The following is an 11954-nucleotide window of genomic DNA, read 5'->3' as shown; positions in this document are numbered from 1 at the left end:
TCCTAATGTCCAGTCTAAATCTGCTCTCTGCTAGCTTATGGCCATTATTTCTTGTGACCCCCAGGGGTGACGTGGTGAGTAGAGCCTCACCAATTCTCTTCTGCGCCCCCATGATGAATTTATAGGCAGCCGCAAGGTCACCTCTCAACCTTCTCTTGCAGAGGCTGAAAAGGTCCAGGTGCCCTAGTCTCTCCTCGTAGGGCTTGGCCTGCAAGCCCTTGACCATACGAGTGGCCCTTCCCTGGACCCTCTCCAGGTTATCCACATCCCTCTTGAAGTGTGGCGCCCAAAATTGCATGCAGTATTCCAACTGCCATCTGACCAGTGCCCGATAGAGGGGAAGTATCACCTCCTTGGTTATGTTTGTCATGCATCTGCTGATGCACGATAAAGTGCAGTTAGCTTTTCTGATGACTTCGTCACACTGACAACTCATGTTCATTTTGGAGTCCACTAGGACTCCGAGATCCCTTTCCACTTCCATGCTACCGAGCAGGTCATTCCCTAGGCAGTAGGTGTGCTGGACATTTTTCCTCCCTAGGTGCAGCACTTTGCATTTCTCCCTGTTAAATTTTATTCTATTGTATTCTGCCCATTTGTCCAACCTGTCTGGGTCTGCCTGTAGTTGTTCCCTGCCCTCCGGTTTGTCCAGTCCTCCCCACAGTTTTGTATCATCCACAAACTTGGACAGAGTGCACTTCACTCCCTCGTCCAAGTCACTGATGAAGACATTGAAGAGTATTGGTCCAAGGACTGAGCCCTGTGGGACCCCACTGCCCACATCCTACCAGGTCGATACCGACCCATCCACCACCACTTTCTGGTTACGACCCTCTAGCCAATTTGCCACCCACCAGACTGTGTAATCATCCAAGTCACAGCCTCTTAACTTGTTCACCAGTATGGGTGGGATACCATATCAAAGGCCTTCCTGAAGTCTAAGTAAACGATATCTACCCTTACTCCTGCTTTCAGGTGTTTTGTAACCTGGTCATAAAAAGAGACTAGATTAGTCAGGCACAATCTACCTGCTACAAACCCGTGCTGGTTTCCCCTCAGCATAATTTTTCCTGCCGGGCTCTCACATATATGAGACTTAATAATCTTTTCAATGACTTTGCCAAGGAAGGAGGTGAGACTGACTGGCCTATAGTTGCCTGAATCCTCCTTCCTCCCCTTCTTGAAAATAGGGACCACATTGGCCCTTTTCCAGTCCTCCAGTACCTGGCCCGTGCACCACGAGTGCTCAAATATTCTTGCCAGTGGCTGTGCAATGACATCAGCCAGTGCCTTTAGTACCCTCGGATGGAGCGCGTCCAGGCCTGCCCACTTAAACGCATCCAGTCCTTCCAAGTGACTCTGCAATATCTCAGGGTCAACGCTTGGTAGTCTGGCACCCTGCTGTTGCCTCTCTACAATCCTATTGTGAGACTTGTTTTGCCCGTCATTTAGGAACACTGAGGCAAAGAACTCATTGAGGAGTTCAGCCTTGTCCCTCCTGTCTGTCACCAATTGCTTTTGCCCATTCAGTAGTGCTCCTATTCTGCCCTTAGCCTTCCTTTTACTCCCTATATATCTGAAAAACAATTTTTTGTTCTCCTTAACTTGGGATGCCATACTCAGCTCCATGGCAGCTTTGGCCTTTCTAACTGCCTCCCTACAACTGCAAGCTGAGAAGGTATAGTAATCTCTCCCTGTTTCCACTGCTTATATGCCCCCCTTTTTGCCCTTAGGCTGCTCTGGATTTCTCTGGTCAGCCAAGGAAGCCTCTTGGCCCCTTTCCCCCCACATCAGGATCATCTCCCTCTGTGCCCGAAGGATAGTTTCTTTAAGGCACAGCCACCCTTCCTGGGCTCCCACCTCACTAAATCTCTTACTCTGCAGTGCATCATTGACTAAACGCCTGAGTTTACTGAAGTCAGCCTTCCTAAAGTCTAGCACTTCCACCCTACTAGTTACCTTACCCACTCTACGCCTTATGATGAATTCTATTATTTGGTGGTCACTGCCCCCAGGTGACTGCTGATCTGTAGGTCCCCTACCATGTCCTCCCCTGTTGCCAATACCAGGTCCAGTAAGGCATTCCCCCTAGTGGGACCATGTACCTCCTGTGTCAGGTGGAGGTCCTGTACACAGAATAGGAACCTGCGTGAATGGTGGGAATTTGCTGTCTGTGTCTCCCAACAGATGTCAGGGTAGTTTAGGTCCCCCATGACTACTGCATCCCTAGTCTTTATGGTCTCCAAGATCTGCCTCAGGAGCTCCAAATCTAGTTCTTCCCCTTGGTGTGGGGGTCTGTAGCAGACCCCTACCACCAAATCCCTTTCTCCTTGATCTCCATGTATCTTAGCCCACAATCCTTCTACTTTCTCCTCCTCCGATTCCATTTTGATAAGGGTCGATGTATAATGCTCCTTGACATAGAGCACAACCTCTCCCCCTCTCTTCTCCACTCTATCCTTTCTGTACAGCTTATAGCCCTCAATGTGTAATGCCCAGTCATGGGTAGAGTCCCACCATGTTTCTGTTAACCCCACTAAGTCGTATGTGTTTTCTGCAAGCAGGAGTGCTAGTTCATCCTGCTTGCTCCCCATACTCCTAGCATTAGTGTATAGGCACTTGAGCCCTGTGACTGACACTTTTGTCTTTGTGTAACTGAACCTGATTTTCTAGTTAAAATCATACATACACACTAATAGAGGAATAGCAGAGCATTAAAAAATCATGATTTAAAAACCAGGATTTGATTACTTTATGTCAGGGGTTTTCAACCTTTTTTAACAACGGTATCCCTTGTATATCAAAATTTCAAATCATGTACCCCTTTGTAGTTTTTTCTTGTTTTTAAGGTGGGGGGGGGTGCAGATCAAGGCCCTGCAGTGAGGAAGGGAGTGGGGCAGAGGCAAGTGCTGCTCAGCTGGGATGTGGAGGAGCACGTGACAGAGCTGTGAGTGGTTCATCCAGAGGGTGTGTGGGGTGGGGGGGGATGGCTTCTGCTGCTGCACATACCCTGGAAGGGCATATGGGAGATATGCCCCAGGATCTGCACAGGGAGGGGTGGGCTGCTGCTGTGGGGGGGAGGGGGGCAGACTGAGGCCCCAGGGGCGGGGAAGGAGTGGCTCTGGGACAGGGGCTGCCCAGCCAAGGTGGGGTGCAGGACTGAGCTGTGGGGGGGGGGCAGATCCCATCAGTTTACACACCCTGGGAAGGCATGGGAGGAGTGTGCCCCCAGATCTGCACACGGGGAGTGAGCAGGGTGCTGCTGTGGGGTGGGGCACTGGGCTGTTCCCGGTGGGGTATGGACAGGCTGCACTGGGGTAAGCAGTGCAACTGGGGGAACAGTTGGAGTGGCTGCAGCCCCTCCCCATAGCCCTGCTCCTGCAGGCCCCCATGGTGAGGGAGGAAGTGGGGCTGGGGCAGGGGCAGGGCAGAGCATGGGACAGAGGTGCAAGTGGCTAATCTGGGAGGCATGGGGGTGTGGCATATCCCACTGCTGAATGCACCCCAGGAGGGCACTGGGGGCACGTGGCCCCAGATCTGCACACGGTGGGGTGGGGTGGGCTGCGGCTGCACTGGGCTGTTCCTGGTGGGGGCTGAGCCAGGCTGTGGTTGGGGCAGGTGGCACTGGGAGGAAGGTACGGGAAGTGCTGCAGCCACCCCAAAATTCACCACAGCCCCCCCCCCCCAATACCGCACTCCCAGCACAGCCTGGCCCATCACCATCACTGGGAACAGCTTGGTGTTGCCATGGCCCCAGCCCATAGTGGCTCACAGCCTGCTGTGCCTCATGTGCAGATCTGTGGGCACATGTCCCCCCATCCCTTCCCAGGGTGTGTGCAGCAGTATTAGCCACCACCCACTGCACCCCACAGAGAAGCCACACACAGCTGTCCTGCGCTCTGCCCCAGCTGGGCAGTGCCTGCCCCTGCTCCAGCCCCACTCCTTCCCTCACCACAGGGGCCTACAGGAGTGGGGCTATGGCAGGGCTGCAGCCACCCCAAAATTTGCCATAGCTCCCCAGCCCTACTCCCAGTGCTGCCACCACCTGGCCTGAGAACTGCCTAGCCCAGCCCCCCTGCACCAGGAAGAGCCCAGCAACCCTTCAGCCCCAGCCCCAGCCTGCCCTTTGCGCAGATCTGAGGGCATGTGCCTCCCATGCCCTCCCAGGGTGTTCCCAGCTGCAGGAGCCATCCCTCCCCACGTTGCTCAGTCCTGTGCCCTGTCCCAGCTGGACAGCCCCAGCCTCAGCCCCTCTCCCCACAACAAACTTACCTGCTGGACCTGACTGCTCTCCACATAGCTGGGCTATGCTCCTGGCTGCCAATTAAAAGGTTCTGAATGCAAGGTGCTGAAAAAACTGTAGGAGCCAGAACTGGGGCCAAAATCCAGGACCCCCTCCCTTCCACTGTAATGTCCATTTCACTAAGCCACTCTTTCTCAGGTTTACTTTCCCACTCCTTGCCCCAGTGGGCCAGCTTCAAGGGGAGGGCTGCAGAGAATACTGGACCTCTTCCTTGACCTTGTGCTTAGAGCTTTTTTGGGGGAAGTGAAAGATGAAAGTTCAAACCCCACTCTAAGCAAGGGAAGCCTATCATCTAGCATGAACAATGCCTGCCTCCTGAGACTGGGGTGGGGGGGCACGGCAAGTAACCACAGGTGGCAGTGGCAGTGGCAGTGTTGGTGTTGGGGGCATGGCAGTGGTGAGTGGGGACTGCCCGCAGGCAGCCACGGTGATGTCAGTGGTGTGAGTGGGCCAAGCAAGGACCACCGCCAGGCGGCCGCAGTGGTGTCAATGGTGAGTGGGGACCACCTGCTACCACTGGCAGCTGCTTTGACAGCAAGGGGAGAGGTGGGGGTGACTGCCCGCAGAAGCTGGCAGTAGCTTCGGTGGCAGCCAATCTCAGGGAGGGCACATGGTCCCCTGTGTCCCCCTACATGTCGCCTATGTTACCTAGGTCTCTCAGGACCTTCTACACATGCAGGTAAAGGCACAATGGAAACTAATACACAATCCACACAATCATGCCTCCTGTCATACATATGTGGCAGGGCAGGAGGCATGATTATGTGGATTGCCCATTAGTTTCCTTTGCATCTTATTGTTGGTGTAAGAGGATCCCAATATTGGGCTCCTCCTGCACTGGCAAGAAACAGGCTCCCATGACTGGGAGTTGAGGGGCTCCCAGCTGTGGGGGCACCCCACGCACCCCTTAGCTGGGGGATCAGGGCGGCTGCGATCCCCAGGCCCAGAGGTTTCATGATGACCATGGTACACCCCTACTGCACATGCAAATTAAAGCTGGGTAGCGACCAGCAATAATGTTAGCACGCATTTTTAGGCCTAACTTTATAGCTGGTTGGAGGGTTTTTTCATATGATAAGTACTTTGTATGTGTAGCTGGTCTTAAGATAATTATGCAATTAACCAGCTAATTGCATGATGCCTCTAATGTGTAGAGGGGGCCTCATTCTCATGTGCCCTAACCACAAGACTACTGGGCTATAAAAGGTGTGAAGGTTTCCTATTTTTCCCCTTCAGACACTAGTTGTTGGGTTTTTGCAACTAAAGTTTTGAGACCCAGAGCTTACATAGCCAGTTGAGGCAGCCATACATACTTAGAAGGGAAGCACAGGGCCAGTGTACCTATACAAGTAAAAACAGAATCCAAAGTGTCCATACGTACTACAAATTGCAGTTATGTAGTTACATGTTCCTGTCAATAAAGTTAATAACAATTAAAATGCTTACTTTTCAAGATGTTAATGGACTCACCCTTTTCCCCAATGGTAGTTTCACAAGTGCTTCAACTTCTCTGTAAATATTACAGCATCCAGAACTAATAAATCCTACAAATGTACTTATTTCTCCTTTTTTTACTAGCACTGTAATGAGAAAAGCAACAGGAAGGATTGTAATATAAAGCTTTCTTAAATTAATATGATTTAAAAAACATTTAGAGAATTACATAAATGAATGTTATATATCTGTACTCTTGAAGTTAAGTGGTTCTTTATGATCATTAGGCCATGAAAGTTACCACTTGCTAGTATAGTTGCACCATCTTACAGCCCAACACCATTCAGTAGGAATTTTTACAGGCACAACAATGTACTTGCACATATTGTACATTACAGAACTAGAGCATTATTTAAAATGTTTATATATGGGATTCATGAGTAGATCCAGAATGTTGAAAAGAGGAGGATGCAGATGGTGAGGTGCATTATCACATATAAAACAACACACATTTTTCTCCAGTTGAAAATAAACTATAAGCTTTACTAATATGCTAAGTGCCTAGGACTGCATTATTTTTAAGATCAAAGCAAAAATATATATATAACTTCATTGGAATGAGGTAAAAATAATCTTCAGGGCTATGGCATAAGAGCTTAATTACCAAGAGCAGCTAACAGACAGCACAGTTGCTTAATTGGTGGAACATTAAGACCATTAAAAAGAAGAGAGTGTCATTAACACCTGTGGAATGAAGAGTTTAGAAGGGATCAGGTAGATTATAATAGGCCATTAAATCAACTGACTCCCTCAGCACTGCCTGACTAGAAATGTTGCTGCTACTGCCAGCAGTTGATTTTCAAACTCTGGGTGGAACAGGAATTAAAGGAGGATACAAGTGTACCAGTGAACCCCACCTGGATCTTCCCCAGATGGAATTAATACAGACATAAGGCTATAGCAATGATGCATGCGCGCGCGCGCGCGCACACACACACACACGTACATACAAAAGATTTAGTAAAATTATATTTTCAGTTTCAGTTTTGAGGCTATCCTTGAAAAATGGAGGTAACCCATGCTTCCTCAGAAATGTTCATAACAAAAAAACCTACTATAGATTTCAGTATTGTATTTTCATGACTTAGAACTTTCATTCCTGAATGAAAAAATCTTTGAAATTCTGATTTTTTTTTTAATTTACTGTATTAACATTGTCTACAACAATATGGTAGAAACTCAGAACTGACCATTCTAATTCCACAGATAAGCAAATGTATCTAAGTGTTGGCTACAAATGTCCAACTCGGGATCCTTAAAATTCTGGTTTATTAGGCGGATTGAAACACTGTAATGAAGTTAAATCATAAACCTTGGGGCTGGTCCCCATACACACACACACACACACACACACGCACACGCACACACACAGTAGCGAGCTACAAGAGTCAGGTATATCTATCCCACAGGCGCAGGAGTCTGCCATCGAGGCTTCTTTCAGCGTGGTGTTATCCTCCAGAAGTGGGTCGCCGGCTGGTCCTTTTGGCTGGACAGGTTGGGTGCTGGTCAAGTTGGAGATCAAGAGGGCGCCACTGAGGGTCACTTTTCACTGCTTTTTATCTGTTCTTGGCAGACTTTGGCAACTCCCCAGTTTTCAGGTTTGCCCAATCCAGGGGTTGTTGACCCTCGTGGGACTTGCCCCTCGGTGGTTACTGGATGGGATCTGTCAGCCCCCTTGAACAGTGATGTTTAGAGAATTCCCGGTTGCTACCTTGTCTTCTATTGATTTCTTCCGTTGGTTGATCTGCGGTTTCCCTAGGTGTTAATTGCTGCCTGCTACTGTGTTACACATTCAATCACTGATTCACTCGCTCTTTCAGGGGCCCACCTGATACAGGGAAGCAGTAGTTTGATTCCTGCCCTTGTTAGCATTGTTACAATGTATAACTTACTTCTGAAACTAAACACATTTAGTTGAAAGGTGAGGAGTATAAAATATAAGCTACAAGAGTAATGCCATGGCACACAAATAGATAAAAATACCAAAATACAAGGGGAGATACAAAATGCACACATACAAACTTTAAAACACCTTTCCTTATCTTATACTGAAAAAAAGAGGAAGGAAGAAAAGGTAGAAGAAAAGAAACATATCCAAAGAGGGGAGAGCAAATGCAGGCAAGAGGAAAAGGGGACTTTCTGCTAGATAAGAAGAATGGGTCAGATCCTCAACTGGCATAAACTGGTATGGTTCTATTGAAGTCAATGCCAATTTATGCCCACTGGGGATTTGATTCAATGAGTTAGAAACCTTGCCTATGCTAATAAAGTGGGAATGTTTTATTTCTTTCTTTTGTTCTTTCTTTCTTTATTGTCCCTTTCCCTTTCACTGGTAAAGAATTTTGCTATAATTGTTCACAAATCAAACAGCCATATTTTTGCCCTTGGAAGAATACATTATAAATTAATTCAATTTGTTGCAATAATTTTTTCTGACTTTTTAAAAACAATTGACAATGACATCAACACTATAATATTTATTAGTGCAATACTAATGAAACTATGGCAGAGAAGCTACCTCAAGGCAGCAGACTGAACAGCTGTGCAAAAGAGAAGTACTCTGGCATCACTGTTCTGGGACAAATCCTACACTGGTATAAGGTGGAAGAGCTCCAATGAAGCTGAACTAATTTACACCAGCTGGAGCCCTCACTTTCATTCAACAATCACATTTTCCCATGGCTGGAAGAAATAAAAACAACGAAATCAGATATATTGTTTCAAAATGTATGACTGGTATGCTTCTGCTGCTTGGTGATGCAAAGCAGATGTAAACCCAACACAAAATGCCAGTTTAGCTAGGTTTATGATTGCTCTGTCCAGGCAGTGTGCCTAAGCGTGTTGCTAAATGTGCCCAAAGACTTCAATAATATTAAAAAAAGAAACAGTGTCCTTATTTTCCAATGGATTCATGCTCAGAAGACCAAAATGTTTAGCCATTCATATGATGGGATTTCCAAAAGCATTGAGCATAGTCCTAACTGTTATGACTAATGGGAATAGGAGTTTTATGAAAACCTTCAGGAAGAGGCCATTGTAGCATTCTTCTGAAAATCCGACCAGTAATCTCCACTGGGGATTTGAAAGGTAGTCTGGCAAACAGACCGAGAAAACAACTCAACTGAATGAAAAATATCATTGCAAATATAAAGAAATAATTTTGAGACTCCTACAGCCAGTAGAAAAATGTTATCTCCTAACCATCAAGAGAACCACCAAAAAAACAGAGGCAGTGGGAAAAAATAAGAAGAGACAGTCGGGAAAATGTGTCCAGCAAGAAACAGAAGAGCTAGGTTTATGAAATGTCATAATGCACATAATGCAAATTAAAAGAAAACAATAAAGCATGTAACACCAAACATGTAAAAATATTAAGAGTCAAACTTGTATTTCTTAAGTGAGCCAAAAATACAATGTTTGATCACAGATCTCAGCTTAGAGAAAGAAAGCTGTTAAGTATCCAAATCTCACTTAAGAACTGTTTGAAATGAGAATCTACACATATCTAGCTACAAAGTTTGCTAATTCCTGAAGAGCCCAAGTGGATTTCTCAGATGTGGGAATCATAAATATCAACCAACCAACCAACACTTGAACAACTGGCTGGAACAATACCCAATGGCCTGATCTATGAGTGAAAAGTTGAATTCACTTAAGCAGAAGAGTCTGACTTTACTGCAACATCTGAGATAAATTACATAAAAAGTAAAGACTAATCAGTTCTGCTGACTCATTAAAAGCAAACATGAGCAGAAATACTTTAACATTTCAACTCCAATTTTAGTTACTGTAAAGACATTTAATAAGCATCTTTATTGCCTATTAAATCTTTCTCAAATCAGAAATTATTTAAATATTAGAATCAATTACATTTTTTACTTCTCTGTGTTAAGTGCCTTAAGTTAGGGGTATCCAGCTTATTTGACCCCTCTGGCAGCAGGGTGGCAGCTTGTCAGCATGGCTCCAGAGCCACTATGTTGGCATGGCTCCAAACCCAGGGGCTGAACGCCATTGCTGCTTACCCTCCGTTTTCCCTTGCTGCTGAGTTTAGTTGCCAAGAGCAACTGCAGATGCCAAATTGGGATTGGGTAAAGGGGTAGGAAGGAGCAAGTGGAGATAGCATTCGAAGTTTTCACCCCTGGGTTCTGGAGCAATGTCAATGTAGCGTCAATGCCGACAAGCCTGACTGGCTGCCAGTTTCACATCCCTGTCTTAATCATGGTACACCTGAAAGGCAGGCTCCCAAAATCTCAACAAATAAATCCAAATTTAACCTGATATTCTTTCTTGGATTTTGTCCAATTTGAAATAGAATAAGACTACAATCTTGGATGATGTTTTCTAAAACATATGAGAATAGGTTTGCTAACAACTAGATATGCCAGGAAAAAAGTATGTTTTTTTCAGTAAATGCTAGAAACAATTGTGTTGATTTGTGAATACAAACCCATTTACTCATCTCTAATTAAATACTATTTGTTGTGATTATATATATATATATATGTTCACATTAACAGTCACCTAGCAAATAACACATTTTCAGCTGTAGATCTTCATGATATAATTTTATACGTCACCATCTGCCTAGACATTTAGCCAGGCAGTAATCAAAGATAGATTCTGAGCTGATTCTTAAAGGATTTTATTTGAGCTGCATATTTGCATATACACAATACATTATTATCTACCTCTGACTTTATGAAGGGTTTCCCGCAACAAGAAAAGAAAGGCTGTCCCTTGTCTGTCTGTTGGCAGGCCCATAAAGGGGTTCTTTACCCCTATCTACTATGGGCCTATGCTTATTGATATTTCCATCCAACATAGTACAAAGATGAGCTGTGGAGCACTGCTGATGATAGAAGGGATCAAGACTGGTGACAGGGGAAGTCAAGCATACATGAAACTACCAGCCAAAACCCCATATATAGGAGGACATGGCAGCAACAAAGGCTACCTCAGATCTGACATGTCAATAGTAGTAAGTGGCGTTGTTTCATTGCAACACTGTGGTTAGTGTGGAGGATTCTATGCCCCCTTTCATAAACTCATTAAAAGCTGGGAGCAAATTACTAGGGCAACACAGGGAACAATATATACTGCTAAATTTACAAAATAGGATGTGTTGAGGCTACAAAAGAAAATATGATTTCTACACTGATTGCTACATTGATCACTCCATTAATTTATTTAATCTTTTAATAAAACTCCACATAATTTACTAAAATCCATATCTTCCTCAATTTAGTTCCTTCTGTAAAGGTGCACTTGATATAGTCCCTCTGTATAGTAAGTAAGCCTTCTGATATTTCATTCATGCCTTATTTAATTTGTGCTCATCTAAAATGAACAGCTGCTCTTACATCATTGCAGCATTATGAAAAATCAAGTTTATTACCCTGTAAGCTCACATGTGATGATCTTCACATTTTGTAGAAGGCCACCATAAGGCATAAGCACCAGTTAAACCTCTTAAACTCATAAAAAGGGGTGGCATTCATCTATGGTACACAATGAACATAAAGAAAGCATATCCCCTGCCATGAAAATGATGTTTACATCCAAGATACACAGAAATAGGGTAGTTTTATTGCTATCACGTTTGCTATTCCAGTCTCAGAAGACATTATGGGAAAGGGACAGAGGATAAATGAGATAGGCATGTCAGAACTTTGGACTCATTTAAAAACAGAAAAACCAGAAAAAATGAGGAAATGCCACTCTTTGTTAATGAGTAAACTAATTAGAATTAATTCATTCCTAAGTGTAAAAACAAGACTTAGATGGTAGGAACAAAAAAATTCTAGTAAATAATATTTTATGTTTGGGACAGTGCAGGAAGAATTGTGAAGGTAATAGGTAAAATACATAAGTAATTATAAGAGCCACAAGACAGCTAATTCTTTACAAACTTGACATCCCTTTGGTCTTAAACTTGCAAAAATGTTTGCTGGAAATAATTCAAGTTCATTAAAATCAATGGAATTCTAATTAACCCTTGGCAGTGTATCTATGGGTGGGTGGAATGGGCACCAGCCCCAGGCACTGATGCAGAAGGGGACAGAATGGAGGCCCCCTGGAGATTATGCACTATAGCAGCTACAACAGCAGTAGGCATCGGGGGTGGACAGACCATGCCACAACAGGTATGACACACACA

At 45.0% G+C, this 11954-nt stretch overlaps 1 protein-coding gene across 1 annotated transcript in view; it reads right to left on the bottom strand.

Moving 5' to 3' along the window:
• CNBD1 (cyclic nucleotide binding domain containing 1) overlaps window positions 1-11954 on the bottom strand; it is a 182996-nt gene that overhangs the window by 83801 nt on the left and 87241 nt on the right. Inside the window, exon 4 of the mRNA XM_025200242.1 lies at window positions 5774-5883. Coding sequence (XP_025056027.1) covers window positions 5774-5883 — 110 coding nt within the window. The remainder of the gene's footprint in view (window positions 1-5773; window positions 5884-11954) is intronic.

This window comes from Alligator sinensis, unplaced genomic scaffold (assembly GCF_000455745.1).
Source record: "Alligator sinensis unplaced genomic scaffold, ASM45574v1 scaffold717_1, whole genome shotgun sequence".
NCBI lineage: Eukaryota > Metazoa > Chordata > Crocodylia > Alligatoridae > Alligator > Alligator sinensis.
This window is presented reverse-complemented; position numbering and strand designations above follow the sequence as displayed.